This window comes from Metarhizium acridum (genome assembly GCF_019434415.1).
Source record: "Metarhizium acridum strain ARSEF 324 chromosome Unknown scaffold_356, whole genome shotgun sequence".
NCBI lineage: Eukaryota > Fungi > Ascomycota > Sordariomycetes > Hypocreales > Clavicipitaceae > Metarhizium > Metarhizium acridum.
Window position 1 is genome coordinate 519,643 of NW_027094030.1, and position 14,706 is coordinate 534,348.

The 14,706-nt window shown below is 48.8% G+C and overlaps 1 protein-coding gene across 1 annotated transcript; it reads left to right on the forward strand.

The window, feature by feature from the left end:
• The first annotated feature begins 7,234 nt into the window (after positions 1-7,234).
• On the forward strand, positions 7,235-8,737 carry J3458_015532 (uncharacterized protein). Its single transcript, XM_007817320.2, has 2 exons — positions 7,235-7,889; positions 7,942-8,737. The coding sequence occupies exons 1-2, from the start codon at positions 7,374-7,376 to the stop codon at positions 8,593-8,595; spliced, it is 1,170 nt and encodes a 389-aa protein (XP_007815511.2). The 5' UTR covers positions 7,235-7,373; the 3' UTR covers positions 8,596-8,737.
• Positions 8,738-14,706: the final 5,969 nt, after the last annotated feature.

The following is a 14,706-nucleotide window of genomic DNA, read 5'->3' on the forward strand; positions in this document are numbered from 1 at the left end:
TAAAAGAAAGCTACGTTATAAATAATAAAAGAGTAAATAAGGTTTTATAGATTTTATAGGATATAATTATTAGAGTATTAATTATAGTATAGTTTTATAGTCTTATAGTTTCTGTAGCTTTAAATATAAAAAATTATATTAAATCTAATAAAATAATTATAGAATTATAAGTTTTACGAATAACTAGTATAAATTTTATATTAAAGTAAATATTAAAAAAGCTAAGTCCTTATATACTATTATAAGCTTAAAACTTTAAAAACTACATTTTATAGTTTTTATAGTATAGTATAATATAGTGTGTTTTTAAAAAATTACATAATCTAGTTTTTAAGCTTATAATAAGCTAGAAGGACCCACTTTTTTAAATAAGCTAATTGGTTATAATATTAGTTACTTTATGTATTTATTATTCAGCCGAAGGCTGACTCTACATTAATCCATAAGTTTTCCGAATAATGAGGGTTTGGTGCAGGCTTGACAAATAAGTTTCTATTGGTCCAAATTTTGTATGGGAAATCGCGAAAGAAGGCTGGATTGGTTGGTGGCTCTAGAAAAGTGGGTAAAGGACAGCCACCGTCTGTCGGTGCTTCTTTGTTTACTTCTCTGTTTACAATCGTTTACAATCGTTTACAATCGTTTACAATCGCTAAATTTGCCCAGCGATCTGTTCGTTTGCTTGGCCAGCAGCCTTTCTTCCATTATTGAAACAGATGTACCGCATGGTTGGGTATGGATTATGATTCTAGGGGTAATATTAGTCCTAGATCTGAATTGGCAGTCCATTGCCCGTCTTGCGACCGAACAAAATCACCAAGTAATTTCGTTAGCAGGAGGAAATCTGCCAATCCAACTACAACCTGTCTGGAATGCCGGGACCACCGCAATTCCGAGGTAACTGACACCATTGATATACTATATATGCCTCCCTAACCTGATCAAGCGTGCCAGGTCCAAAGGTGCCGTCCTTGCATTGAGAAAGCTGGCTGTCCGTCCTACCTCAGCTGAGAGATCTGCCCCGAAAAGAACCGACAGAGACGCTGGCCTATCGCCTCCTAACCAGAGATCTGGAACCCAACCTACATCGCCAGAGAAGCTACGGCAACAACATACAGCTAGGAGTTTGTTCGGAGAGCCAGGCAGCCAGCCGCAGATAGTGCTGGGGACGCCGATCCCACCAACCCAAGCGAGCTCGCGGCTCTTCCGGGCTCTAGCTCCCTCACCGCCTGTGCCGCCCTCGACCGATCCTGTCGCCTCACATTCTGATCCATCTACTGTCCGAAGCAGCACGACTGGTGTGGACTACTCTTACCTGGCTGTTAGGTTCCACAAGGGCGGGAAGGACTCGCAAGATGATGCCTCCAAGGCCGGCGCCAGGGCCAAGCAGGCCACTATTCGGCGCGACCATCGTTCACGACGCCGTGCAGGGGAGGCTGTGTCACTAACTCCCACAATCTCTCAACTCGGCGTCTTTGAAGGTTCTGATGGTCCTGGAGAAGGTATCCTTGTGCTGTGGTCCCGGCAGTTTGTTCAAGCTAACCACGGAACGTAGCTGGGAGTCAAGATCGACTACAGGCAAATGAGCTCCCAGATGGGGATGGAATGACCAAGGAAGCGGATGACAGGGGACAGTTCTCTGAATCTGATGTTGACGTCGAGGACTATTTCAACTTGCTGCTTTCACCTGCTCGACCACGGAAGTACCTCGAACACCTAGGGGTAGAGTCTGATTCCGATCTAGGGGACGAAGACGGGAACGATAATAGCAATGCCTTGGACGAAAGCCCTCTTCGCTATTGCTCGCGGCAGCCTTCCAGAAAGTCAGGGCCTCGTCGCCGTGCTCGCCGTGGTCCTGCCCCTGGTACAGGAGGGCGGCCAAAAAAATCTCAAAGGCAAACTCGATCGTCGGGGCCGCCACGACGGTACCGGAGTCCAGTGATGATTCCACCTGAAGAATCGGCCGTATTTCACGCACAAGATCCGGTGTGGAATGGGGACCTGGACGCTTGCGCCTTGACCTGTCGTGATAAAGCAATCCTCCGTGAGTTCTGGACAAAGCTGGACAATGACCAAATGCAATTTTGTGGTCGATGTCAAGAGCGTTGGTTCCAGATGAAGATCGATTCTGATGGCATTTGTGCGCGTTGCTGTCGAAAGGATGATAAACGCGGCCCTGAAGAGCCGTACTTCTTCTCTGTGGACAACCAGTTGGATTTTGGCTCCGTACCGACTCAATTGCCTCAGCTTACACCTACTGAAGAGTCTTTAATAGGCCGTGTTCACGTCCACGTGAATATTATGCTTGTGCGGGGCCAGCAGTACAAATATCGGGGACATGTTGTTCACTTTCTCCGCGAGGTTGGCTTGGTGTACAACCAACTCCCGCTTTTGCCGCGGGAGTTGAACACTGTATTACTCCGTCCTTCCAATACGTCGTCCCATGCAAACCTTAGCCGGCAATTCACCCGCCAGTTCCGTGTACGCCGCCAGCCAGTTGCCATATGGCTTAACTACCTCCGGCGCCATCATCCTGGCTATCGATGCATCGTCATCGACGAAGAGCGGCTGAGTCAATTGCCTCAAGATGGCAATGTCCTGGACGACATCCCCCAGAGCCAGGTGGAGGCTGCCGAAGTTGGACCCGAGGAAGATGAGGAGGCAGAACCGGACCTGGAGGACGAGGCTGCGGTGCCGGACCTTTTGGCCAAGGACACGGAGCTCGATGCTCTGCGGTCTATTCTTGCCGGAGAACCAGAAGCTGAACCAAGGCTTTCCACAAGCTTCCAGGAGCAGGTGCAGCACGAGCTGCAGCTTCCGAATATACGGCGCACACCCATTAATGAGTTCAATCGCTCTCATGCCCTACTCTCCTTAGCTTTTCCCTGCCTCTTTCCTGACGGGAGAGCCGACTTTGTTGAGCCTCGGCTACGGTCAATCGACTACAAGGACTACATCGAGCACGCGATGCGCTGGCATGACGGGCGTTTTGCACGCCACCCGACCTTCCGCTTCGTCGCCTTCAATACTCTGATGCGGTCACAGGCCCGTGCACGGTCCAAATTCTTCGTGAAGCAACACGATGGTAGTCATGAACCGCTCACACGGGAGCAGCTTGTTCAGGCACTGGAGCACAGCGAGGACCCTGAGGCGCAGGTGCTAATCAACTCAATCACAAGACATGCGGTACCTATTCGCGGCACGCGCCCCTTCTGGAACAGGAAGAGGCAGGACCTCGAGGCCTATGCCTACAACCTTGGATGTCCTGGTGCATTCATCACATTCAGCCCGGCAGATTTACACTGGCGGAGTCTCTACCAGCACATGCCCCGATATGATGAATGGCTGGCTGCGTCCGAGTCCGAGAGGATGGGTCTCTCGCGCCAACTTTTGCGTCAGAATCCTCACATTGCTGCTTTCCATTTCTACCGCCGATACTGTTTCTTTCGAGATATCGTGTTAAGCAAGAAGTTCAACATTACGGATTACTGGGATCGGTATGAATGGCAAGGGCGTGGCAGTCCGCACAACCATGGCCTGTACTGGATGGAGAATTGCCCAAGAGTCGACATGGTGGATGAAGCCGCTCGTGATGTTTTTGCACGCACGTGGGGATTCCACATCACTGCCATTAATCCTGAGCCGACTAGGACTATGCCCCAGGGTGAGGGTAACCCCCTGAGCGTAGATCCACTGAGTACAGAACTGACATTCCTGCGTCTCTCACAAATCGTCAACCGCTGCCAGCGCCACAGATGCAATACCACATACTGCTTACGCGTAAGGAAGAGAACCGTTGATCTGGCGAGGGATATGGAAGGCGCTGCTGCAGATATCGAGGCGGCCAATGCGGCCAATCCAGAGCGGGAGTGTCGTTTTGACTTTCCTCGTGCCTTGCGGGAGCTGGCCGCAGTGATCAGGAAGGAAGGCAAGTCGTACTATGTCTTCGAGGCGGCGCGGAATGACAACCTCATGAATCACTTCAATCCCGCCATTATACTAGGCTGGCTAGCCAATATCGACATATCTCCTTGCACCAGCCTACAGGCGGTTATTACGTACGCTGCCAAGTATTGCAGCAAATCTGAGAAGAAGACTGAGCCTTACTGTAAGCTTGCAGACCAGGTTTTGCCGCACACGGCACACCTTCAGCCGCTATTATCCTTCTCCTCTCGCCTGATGAATAAGCTGATTGCCGAGAGAGATTACTCGGCGCAGGAGATTTCCCATCTTCTCCTTAACATTCCTCTGCAGGAAGGCACGCGGATGGTGGTCTCTGTCGACTGCCGTCCTTTGGAGCAACATGCACGTTCGTATCGCGTGGATGAAGATGTCAACGAGACCGTCGGCAGCTACAGGAGGTATCTCGAGAGAAATGACCAGCACGAGGATGCAACTTACCTCGAGTACCTGCAATCGTATAATCTCAAGACGTGGAGGAGACTCGCTGCCAACGCGAAGAAGAGAGTCCTGTCTTACTTTCCTCGATACAGGTCCGTGGAGGCATCTCCCCAGTTTGGTGACTTCTGCCGTGTTAAATTGATGATGGCTCATCCGCATCGCTCTCCAGAGGAGTTGCTCACCGTGGGCGGGCAGCGGTTCGATTCCTTCGCGGCTGCGTACAGGTTTTGCAGAGAGCAGCACCGTGACACCCATGCGGACGATCATTATGGGGAGCCAGATACAAATGAATTGAGGGCTGAGGACGACGAATTTGAGCTTGAGGTCCATGAAGAGCCCATTGTGGATGAAGACTGGCATGAACTCGCCCGCATGCTTCCCGACCGCCCGCTGGAGGAAGAGGATATCGACATGCTCGGCCGCCGAGACATCGACATCAATTATGATTGGACCCCTCACGTTGGACGGTATACTGATGACGGTATTCTCAAGGGCGACTACTGGAAGCAACGCAAGGCGGCAAACCGCCTTGACCTTGATGTGGATCATCAGCCCTTGGAAGCTCGAGATTCCCTAAACCGGGATCAGCGCTTAGTATACGATACCGTGATGGACCACTTCCTGAATCAGGAACCCTCTCAGTTGCTGCTCCATGTGGATGGTGGAGGTGGTACCGGGAAGTCATACCTCATTAATTTGCTCTCCGCGCACCTCCAAGCCGCTGCTGCCGGGAGAGGGACACCTGTTTGGCGTGCCGCGCCCACTGGCGTCGCGGGAAATCAGATATCGGGCACTACTTTGCACTCCCTGTTACACCTTCCAATCAACAAGGACTTCAAGCCCCTCTCGCCCACTGACATGGCCCAGCTCCAGAAGAAGCTGAAGGACATCAACTACCTGATCATCGATGAGAAGAGCATGCTGGGACTGCGACAGCTTTCTTGGATCGATGACCGCCTGCGCGAGGCGTTCCCGAGTAGGAATGAGGAGTTCTTTGGTAGTCTTAACATCCTTCTGGTTGGCGACTTCTTCCAGCTTCCACCCGTGCTACAGAAGCCGCTCTATTACGATAAAGAGGTGCAGGGAGTGGAGATCAAAGGCAGGAACGCATATAGACGCTTCGATAAATCAGTCTTCTTGAAGGTTGTCCAACGGCAACGGGGCGACGATCAGAAGGCGTTTCGCACAGCTCTCGAGGAATTGCGGCTCCTCCAACTGTCAGTCGAGTCCTGGAAACTCCTTTCCGGTCGAGTACAGGCGAAGCTAGATGATCTGGAGGTCGCCAGGTTCGCCAACGCCTTGCGAGTATACGCCACGAAAGATAGGGTGAACGAATATAACCACTACCACCTCGACCGCCTCGGCCGGCCAGTCATTCAGGTCAAGGCTAAGAATGTCGGCCTTGGCGCGGCTGCGGCGCCTGATGACAAGGCGGGCAACCTTGCGAAGCAGATCCCTATATGCATTGGCGCCCGTCTGATGCTGACATCTAACCTTTGGCAGCCAGTTGGTCTCTGCAACGGCGCTCGCGGTACCGTTTACGATATCGGCTGGGCACCGGGGGCTGACCCAGTCCAAGACCCTCCCTGTGTTATCATGATGGAGTTTGACAAGTACAGTGGACCTGTGTTCCTGACCACCGCTGATGGCAGAAAGATTGTCCCGATTCTCCCAGTAGACAGGGACTTCCTCATCGGAAGCACTCTCTGCACTCGCACGCAGTTTCCCCTGATCGTATGCTACGCCATTACGGTTCACAAGTCGCAGAGCATCACTGAAGATGTCATCGTGACAGATCTCTCCTGTCGGGACTTTCAGACTGGTTTAAGCTACGTAGCTGTCTCTCGCGTAAAAACGCTCCAGGGCTTGATGCTGGATGCGCCCTTTGATCGTGGTCACCTGTTTTACGAGTCTCCACCAGAGGGTATGAAGATGAAGATGAGGGATGAGCGGCATAGAAGACGACAGGTCCTTACACGGAATCCATATAGGTCAGACCACGGCTCTGCATAACTAGATAGCTAGCTAAATGTAATGGCTTAATAGTTGCTTGGCCCAAGGACTCCCAGCCTTCGGATGATCGTACCCCTTGCACCCACAGCTCTAACGTGCAAGGGGTGGCGTAGTATTTTTATAATCCAAGTATTTTATTAGATTTATTATTAATTATTTAAGCTTTTTAAAAAAATAGTTACCGCTTCTTGCCATGGATTGCAGACTCGGGACTAGGCAAGCATCGATGTGCAGCAAATGGTAGGGAGCCTCATACAAGAGCTCACGGCTAATGGGCATGACCGCACTCTACGAGGCTGGCATACATTGTAGTCTGGTTTCACAGAATGATTGGCCGACTTCTTGCGGGTGGCTATAATGTCCGTTTCCTACCGCGATATATCATATTTGACCGTTCCCAGCATGCTCACAACTATGCTCACAAGGATAATAGATTGGTCTAACCTCTCACATGCACTACGCTTGCTGAAAAGGATTGGTGATATCCAACCGCCTTGTGAGGATAGATTGTGGATAAAACCGCACACCACTCCGGTGTATGGACGCGCCCGGAAAACGATGATTGAAACAAAGGCTACTAGTCTACTAGTCCTCGTATATAGTCAAGAATTTAGAGTACTATACTAGTCGATATTTAAATGCTACTTGTGGGTTGGGAGACAAGTTTGTTACGTATCTTGTGCCGTTACAATTCGCCTCTGTGCTTCAAAGCATTCCACAACTGCTTTGGGAAACGCCACGACCGAAGTTTAGCCAGCTCACACCGAAATGTGATTTTTGTCCCTCGGTATTTTGCCCCAGATGTATTCACGGAAGTCAGCAACGAACGGTTCCACGCCAGGCGATACCGAAATTACGCTGTCGCTTATTCATATATAGCCACGCTGAGTGCCAGCAAAAAGGACTTGGTTTGTCCTTTCTATCCTGCCAGCGCCTCTCCTCCTGCCGAGTCGATCTTCGATATGAGTGGAAATCTATCGAGCAATGCTGCCCCTGTGCTCAACTGGGCAAATACAGATGTCGACGAGGTTCCACTCGGTGCTGTTGACTGGGAGGCTCTTCTACAATATGCCAAAGTCACCAGGCAGAAGCTCGAGAAAAGAGACATTCCATTTACCTGCCAGCTCTCTGTTGAATACAATAAAGGCGGTAGAAACCTAGTTCGACGTCTCCACTTCCAGGACGGCGCCTGTTGGCTCGTACGAATCCAATTACACAACCCAACACCAGAGTCAATCCAACGCTTAGAGCAAGAAGTCCATACAATGTCAGTGGTCCGAGAGCGATCAGAGATTCCTGTCCCCGAAGTTTATGCTTATGAGGCCAATTATGATAACGTTTTTGGTGCCCCATTTATGCTCATGGAGTTTTTACCCGGAGATACAATTATGGATTCATTTGGCGGCTACGAAGTTCACAAGGGGAAGATTCCCGAGAACTTTACACCAGATTTCCATGCTACATTGGCAGACATTCAGGTATGACATGATGACTATTCTTAGTGGAGCCGCCTAACCCTCTGGAATCTAGGTACAAATGTCAGCTATACGCTTTCCCCAGATTGGAGGCATCGTCAAGGCTTCCAACGGGACGTACTGCGTAGGACCGCTCCCTGGGGTCGGCGGTCCCTTTGATTCACCAGCGCAATTTTTGGAAGCCTCGGCTGACCACCTCAAGTTTCCTTACTCTGAAAAGACCATCCGTGAACGGACACCTCCACAGTTGGTCGATGAGATACTAGAGTCAATCAGATCATTCCCGTCCAGACACAAGGAGCTTGCAAAGGAATATAGCTTCCGAACAGGCCCATTCCCCCTCTTTCACACTGATCTATACCGCAGCAACATCGTTCTTGCCTCTCAATATTATGTCATTGACTGGGAAGATTCATGTATTCTGCCATGGGAGATGGTAGAATTTGCTAAGGATCTAGGCAGGTTGCCGCCGGCTTTAGACGGACCACTCTACCAAGAAGACGAGACGGATCGTAAGCGGTTGGCGGAGCGTGAGAATTATATCAAGTTAGTTAAGACGGCGGAGGCATCTCGAGGACTTGACGATCATTTGTCTGCAACGCTTGGTAACTCCGCTGTGCAGAATTTAGCACATGCTATGTGGCTGTATCAAATCGATGGAAGGATTGGGTTTTACAACGATGTCATTAACTTTGTGCAAGCTAGATAAGAGCAGCCTCGTTCTCCCCAAAGAAGGAAACTACAAATGGGGCCCACGATACGAGATCAAGAGAATAGAAGATGGGAACAATACTAATGTTGGTAGCAATTACAAACAAAATATTGCTGTGCTGGATGCAGGTCCTTGTCGGAATTCCCGCACTTTACTTCTTCCACCCCGTAGTCTACATTTCTTCGGGCTCTCAGTCTCTCTCTCGTTGCGCTGTAGGGATCTCGCGCATGTCAAAATGGATTGCATCTCTGAAACCTCAACTAAATCAGTGCGCAGTGGTCGGGGTAACCTTGTTCCAACCAATCAGGGCAACTGGTGCGCGGGCGCGTTTGGCCGGGTTTGACAAGGCCACGTCCTGGGTGGTGATTATCACAACACTAACATTCATATTCTCTTACAGATGAAGCACCGTTCCAACCGCTATATTTACCGTTCTGTACTCTTCACCCGACATACGTACACAGTTTCCGGCGTTCCAGGCGTTCTTGGCCATTTTACAACAGCTACATATAGCCACGACCATGGCTTGTGCTTCATGGCAAAAGTGGACATGCACCATGGCATATATACTGTGGTCGAGATGATGTCGGCAAATGGTATTCGTTATTTAGAACACTTATAGCCAATTCATTTGGGATAAAGCTTTCCAAGACGTTGCTATATATGTTTGCCGCTTTAGCCGTTGATCCGGTAACCGAATCCTAATCCCTACACTGTTATAAAGAGCCATGTTTCCAGCCAAACGTGACTTACATCAACTACATCATACATATGTTTTTCGGTGCTACTTTAACGGTCTAGGCGTGAATGAGTGCCATCTTTCTGGAAGAATTAATAAGTCTAAAGTGTTACAATATCGCTTTCACGATGATACCAAGCTCGAATACGACATCAGCGTCTTGAATAGGGAGTATAATACGTCTGTTGTCCCTGTTCTAAGTACTACTGCTTCTATTCAAGCCTGTCAGAAAAATTCAAGGGCCGCTTGGGCCGGATGTAAGTGTGCCCGTTTACATCATTGCCGTTTTGTGTATTATGAACGGCCACAGGCCCGAGGAAAGCTATTAGAAGGGCAGGAGGAGGAATCGTCAGGTCCGGAGGGTTTGACTGGTCAGTACCAGCTCAGGTAGCTGATTGGGAGATTGAATCGGAAATGAGGTAATTGCTTGTATGTGGAACTGTGTTACGCGTGGGCAGTTATAGATAGTATGTGAGAAATATGTAAATGTGACAGCTCATGAGCGAGGGATTGGAGCAAATAACTCGATTCAAGGATAATCTTGTAGGGTGTTAAAGGTCATTGGTTTTCTCAAGCCAAAAGACGAGGGGAGACCATCTTATATACATGAACGGAACGGCCCGTGCCTAGTGTGCCCCATAGTTCTCGTGATCCTGCTGTGTACCAAAGGGCTTTTAATCCTGGATTGACCTAACCGTGTGACAATAAATAATTACTTTGCTAATCAAACCTCCCACACAAGGTGATAACTACCATACAACGGGCAAACAATTTTTCTACGTACGTAGTTTGCTGCTCACTACAAAAGGATAATTGCGCTTCTTTCTGGAGTAATCAAGTGTACGAGATTTTCCCATTATACCTACGGGTACCAGTCTTATAATTTCCCCCTCCACGGTGAATACTTTGTCATCAACCCTTCTTCAGCCGGTCTATGTTGGTTGTGAAGAGCCCTATGACCGACCCACAGTTCAGATAGGTGACGACAAGCTTCAAGGGAATTTTGCGTTGCGCCGCAGCACATATCAGATAAACGTGTCGATAAAATCTGGCGATATAAGCAAGATGGGTGCCATGACGGACAAAGGCCGGAAGCTGCTCATCGTTCAGTCTCCGAATGAATAGATGAAGCTAGCTCAGATAGATTCACTCTCGAAATATGTGCTATTGAAGGCATCATTGCTGGCGGGATTGGCAAGCACGTGTCAGATATCACACCTGAGGAAATCTACCTTGCTTTTCGTTCCTGGCTGATTTGCGAGCTAATATACAAACCCTTGACTGCCTTAGTAAGAACCTCAGTCGCCCTGCTTCTTTTCCGCCTACCACTATAACTATCTAACTATGAGAAGTGGGTTCTCTATGTGTCTCTCGGCATAATATATGTCTTTGCTGTCATATATTTCTTCATTACCTTGTTTCAATGCAGTCCCCCGTCTGTTTCTGGATGAAGTTCAAAGACTTCGAGATGTCAAGGGCGTGCGACGATCCACATGGTCTGCCCAAAGCTGCTTATTGGCACAGTTACGTTTCCAGCTACCCGAACTACTTAGACCTGGTGTTGTGGGGCTAATACGCATACCGTGTATTCGAGACTTAGATATATCGCCAGGCTTTCTATATGAGACCGTGTAAGTTTAGTTAAATAATCAAACCAGTTTTTAACCTTATTTCGGCTAATCGGTAGCAGGGACGTAGCCATGTGGTCCATAATAGAACCCTCTGTAGGCATAATAGCAGGATGTCTTCCTTCTGTCCGGCCACACTGGTCGCTCTGCTGTTACTGGCAGAAATCAAATGAGAGTTCCAACAGAATAAACTTATCAAGTGAAAAGAAGGCTGAAAATGGCGTTGCGAATACTCACCAAGCCACCGACGAGCTTAGTGAAGCCTGCGCCGCCGGCGAGCCTTCAGGCCGAAGTCGCTCTTGCTTTAATCGCTCTTGGGCGATCTGCAACCGGGGCTGGAATAAAGGGTCGAAATGGGCTCCTACGTTAGCCGTTGCACACGAGCTTGAACCCGGTGGGATCTGGGCGCAGAGAACTGTGCACATATCTAGAAAGAGTCGTCAATCTAAAACACCTCCAGGTGGGCCTTTGAATCGTCGTTCTATTTGAGAAATAACGGCATGAAAGGGACAAAATGCTGTCACGCCTCGAGCCCGTGTAAATATAGACAGCATGCGAATGATTGTGTTTTAAAGAAAGTATTTATGTAAATATGCTCTTGTCCTTTTGATAAGATCTTTGCAGGAGAACCCAATTTCTAACGAGGTTGGCAACTTTGCGCAAGGTGAATCATCTCTTAGACGCAGTGATGGGGAGAAAAGTGCGCCGTAGTAGGTACATCCATATAATTAGCTTGACTCTATAGCACTGCGTCAGCTTTTTAAAAAGTGGTACAAAGCTCAAGAACGGTAGTCTTGGGACCAAACTCTACTTTAATACTAATTGATTCGCAGCTCAAGGGTCCAGTTTCAGAGGCGGCTGGGCTTGTAATCTCACACCGGCCTGTTCGAGCCCCCTTTGCCACATTCTATTTTCTCCTGCTTCAGGATTGAGAATCTTGCAGTAGCCCCCTGTGTAGGTGGGTTGTTGTCAACATACTCAGCTTGGCAGATAAGTCGTACTGTCATTTCTTTTCTATAAATAAATGATTCTCTACGTACTTAAGGTCCTGCCAAAAACTAGTCATGTATAAACGTACACAGCACTACTTTTGTACAAAGACCAGCAGCCAAGTGGAATAAGTGTACAGTAATTATCCTGCATATGACGTTCTTGCAACTGCCTTGTAGCACACCACCAACCTGGATTGGATTCAACTAGACGCTAGACTACGGGGCCCCATTGGTTTGGAATAGGGCAGAGTACAACCTCGACTCCTCCGGTCTGACAACATTCATGTATTCGCAGCTTTGCCTATAATAACGTTATTTTTCCTGCGGCCAAAATGATGCTGACACAGTAAAATGATGTGACTAACCCAGCCACTATGTCAAGGCACATGAGGTAGCGGCCGTACCATACATGGATGTGACTGACGATACCACGCTCCTGGTACTTGCAGTAGTGTACGTGGTGTAGCCATCAGGCTGTATGACCATGGGAGCAGGCACTCTGACACCAAGTCGAGTATGGCTATCTTGGAAAAGCTATAACTCTAGTAGGCCAGGTATCGCGGGGAAATAATAACTCCAATGGCAAATCCGCAACATCACCCGACATAGGATAGTAGTTGCCAGCCAGCGTGGATTTTCCACATGCCAACCCATAACATGATGGAGGATGCGGCCGGAAAGCCGATCCGAAACACCACGCTCATAACAATACCGTGAGCTCATAAAAGAGCCGCAGTCTCACTCGTTCGATCCACAGTATTCGGCCCAGAGACCGCCGTAGAGACGCCCGAGTGTGTATCGATAAAACTATTCGCTGAGAGGAAACGGTTCGCATCCGAAGCGATGGCTGCTTGCGCAAGATCTGCGAAGCCGCTATACCCATCGTGATACTCGATAGCCACTGAATGATCTGGTGAATACAGCGGTGGAACTTGTTTCCAAGCAGCTATCCAGCTTGAGGAGCTGCGGACACTAACGTGGAAGCATTCGCCACGTCGGATGTTGTCTCTCAAATTCCCGTTTAAGACACCGGAACGCTCGAGTAAATGGACGTCGGGGCGTTGCGCATATGTCGGCGTGCTATGTCCGGTGCTTTGTCTCGTTTCAGGGTCCGTTGCTCTTGCCATTTTGGTACGTAACAAACATTTTTGACCTTCGCATTCTGTTTCCTGTGCCGAGTCCAATCCATTGATAGGACGGGGGAGCTTGAAGCCGCAAGTATTTGGTTCCTAATCCGGAGTCGCCTGACGACTCGGGGGCCCCTTACTGGGAACAGACTTTTACACGGACAAGTGACATATCCTTCCGAAGACGGCCAATATATGCTGGTGCAGCCGGGTCCAGCTACATTAGCATTAAGGATGCATCGTGAGGGATCACAGCGAGGTCAGGAGGCTAAGGTTACGCACAACTAGGTTATCATGTACATATACAGGTCAAGGGTCATGTCCCTAGATTAATGAAACCAAGGACCTTCTAACTTGAAAATAATTACGAGATTAAATTTCAATCTATTCACAGGCCCTTTATTGAGCCCATGCCACACAGACGGAGTCGCTGGGACAAAATCGAGGCCAGTGCAGCCTCACATATTGAGGCATCTCGAGATGGAAACATGACTCGAGTAAGTGAATGAATGAGGTTGTGTTTGTGACAACTCAACTGCGCGGTTGGCGGCCTTGACTACTTGAGAACACAATGTACACGCTGTAATAGCTGTGAAGATGATTGTTGAAATGGAAAAACTCATAATTTACGCCGAGTCTCGGGGAAAATACTGACGAGAACCGAATGGCAGGAAGTGGTATATATACAGGGGAATGGTAGATGGTAAAGCATGAGTTTTGATCAGGTTCCCCATGACGGCACCATGGCGAACAGGACATTGGAAAACAATGCCCAATTCAGTGCCAGGTTCACAACCACCTTTTTGAGGATCCATATGACGAGAGAAAAAGAAAACTCGATGCTAATGGCAACGCGTGGGCATGGCCATTGCAACTGTTCATGGGCCTAGTTTGCCACCTAGGCCTCATTTTCACGTGGCTTAAATGAGAGATGGCCGCTGTTGTCCCATCATCTTCATCAACATAGCCTTAGGCTTGGGTGGAAATGCTTAGCAGCAAGTTTGGGAGCGTGGATAGGTAGGATTGTGTCGCACAGGATATTTGGGCGTTTTTTTTCGTGCGGTAGATGGCACCTTTCGCTAGGGAAGTAGTGAAGCCGAATGCTGTCTTTGCCTCACCAAGGGCGATGAAATCTCCCTAGCATTCAGGTCAAGTTTGATAGGAGCAGGCCGGGCCTCTGGGCAACAGATGGCAAGTCGAAGTCGTGACACACTGAACAAGTTATGATGGGTTCAAGGGTTATGATGGGTTCAAGGCGGAAATACTTGCCCAAGTGGAGTGTAAGTGAATAGGCGGGTGTTTGATGTGGCACCCAATTATACAACGACGATATAGAATAGTCGGCGGCTTATTGGATCGTGACGAATATTTGTGGCTTCGACGACGATCTCTTGGCAAAGTCTTGGTGCTTCTCATTCAAACTCGATGCATTCTTATCACGGCACAATATGCCAGTGATGCAACAACTTGAGCTTTGAACGCTGCGCCAGGCGATGGTCTCGACGTGTTTTACCAGAAGAAAGAAGCCATGCTGTCAATTGACTCTATACTACTGTGTTCCTTGACCCGGCCAAATTGGCACTAGTTCCTCAACTCTATAAGGTTTTAGATAAACATAGCTA

What these genes read in the sequence shown, in the direction of transcription:
- J3458_015532 (XM_007817320.2), top strand. Translation starts at nt 7,374, where the DNA reads ATGAGTGGAAATCTATCGAGCAATGCTGCCCCTGTGCTCAACTGGGCA. An exon ending in CTACATTGGCAGACATTCAG is followed by an intron (nt 7,890 to 7,941) that starts GTATGACATGAT and finishes TCTGGAATCTAG; the next exon opens with GTACAAATGTCAGCTATACG.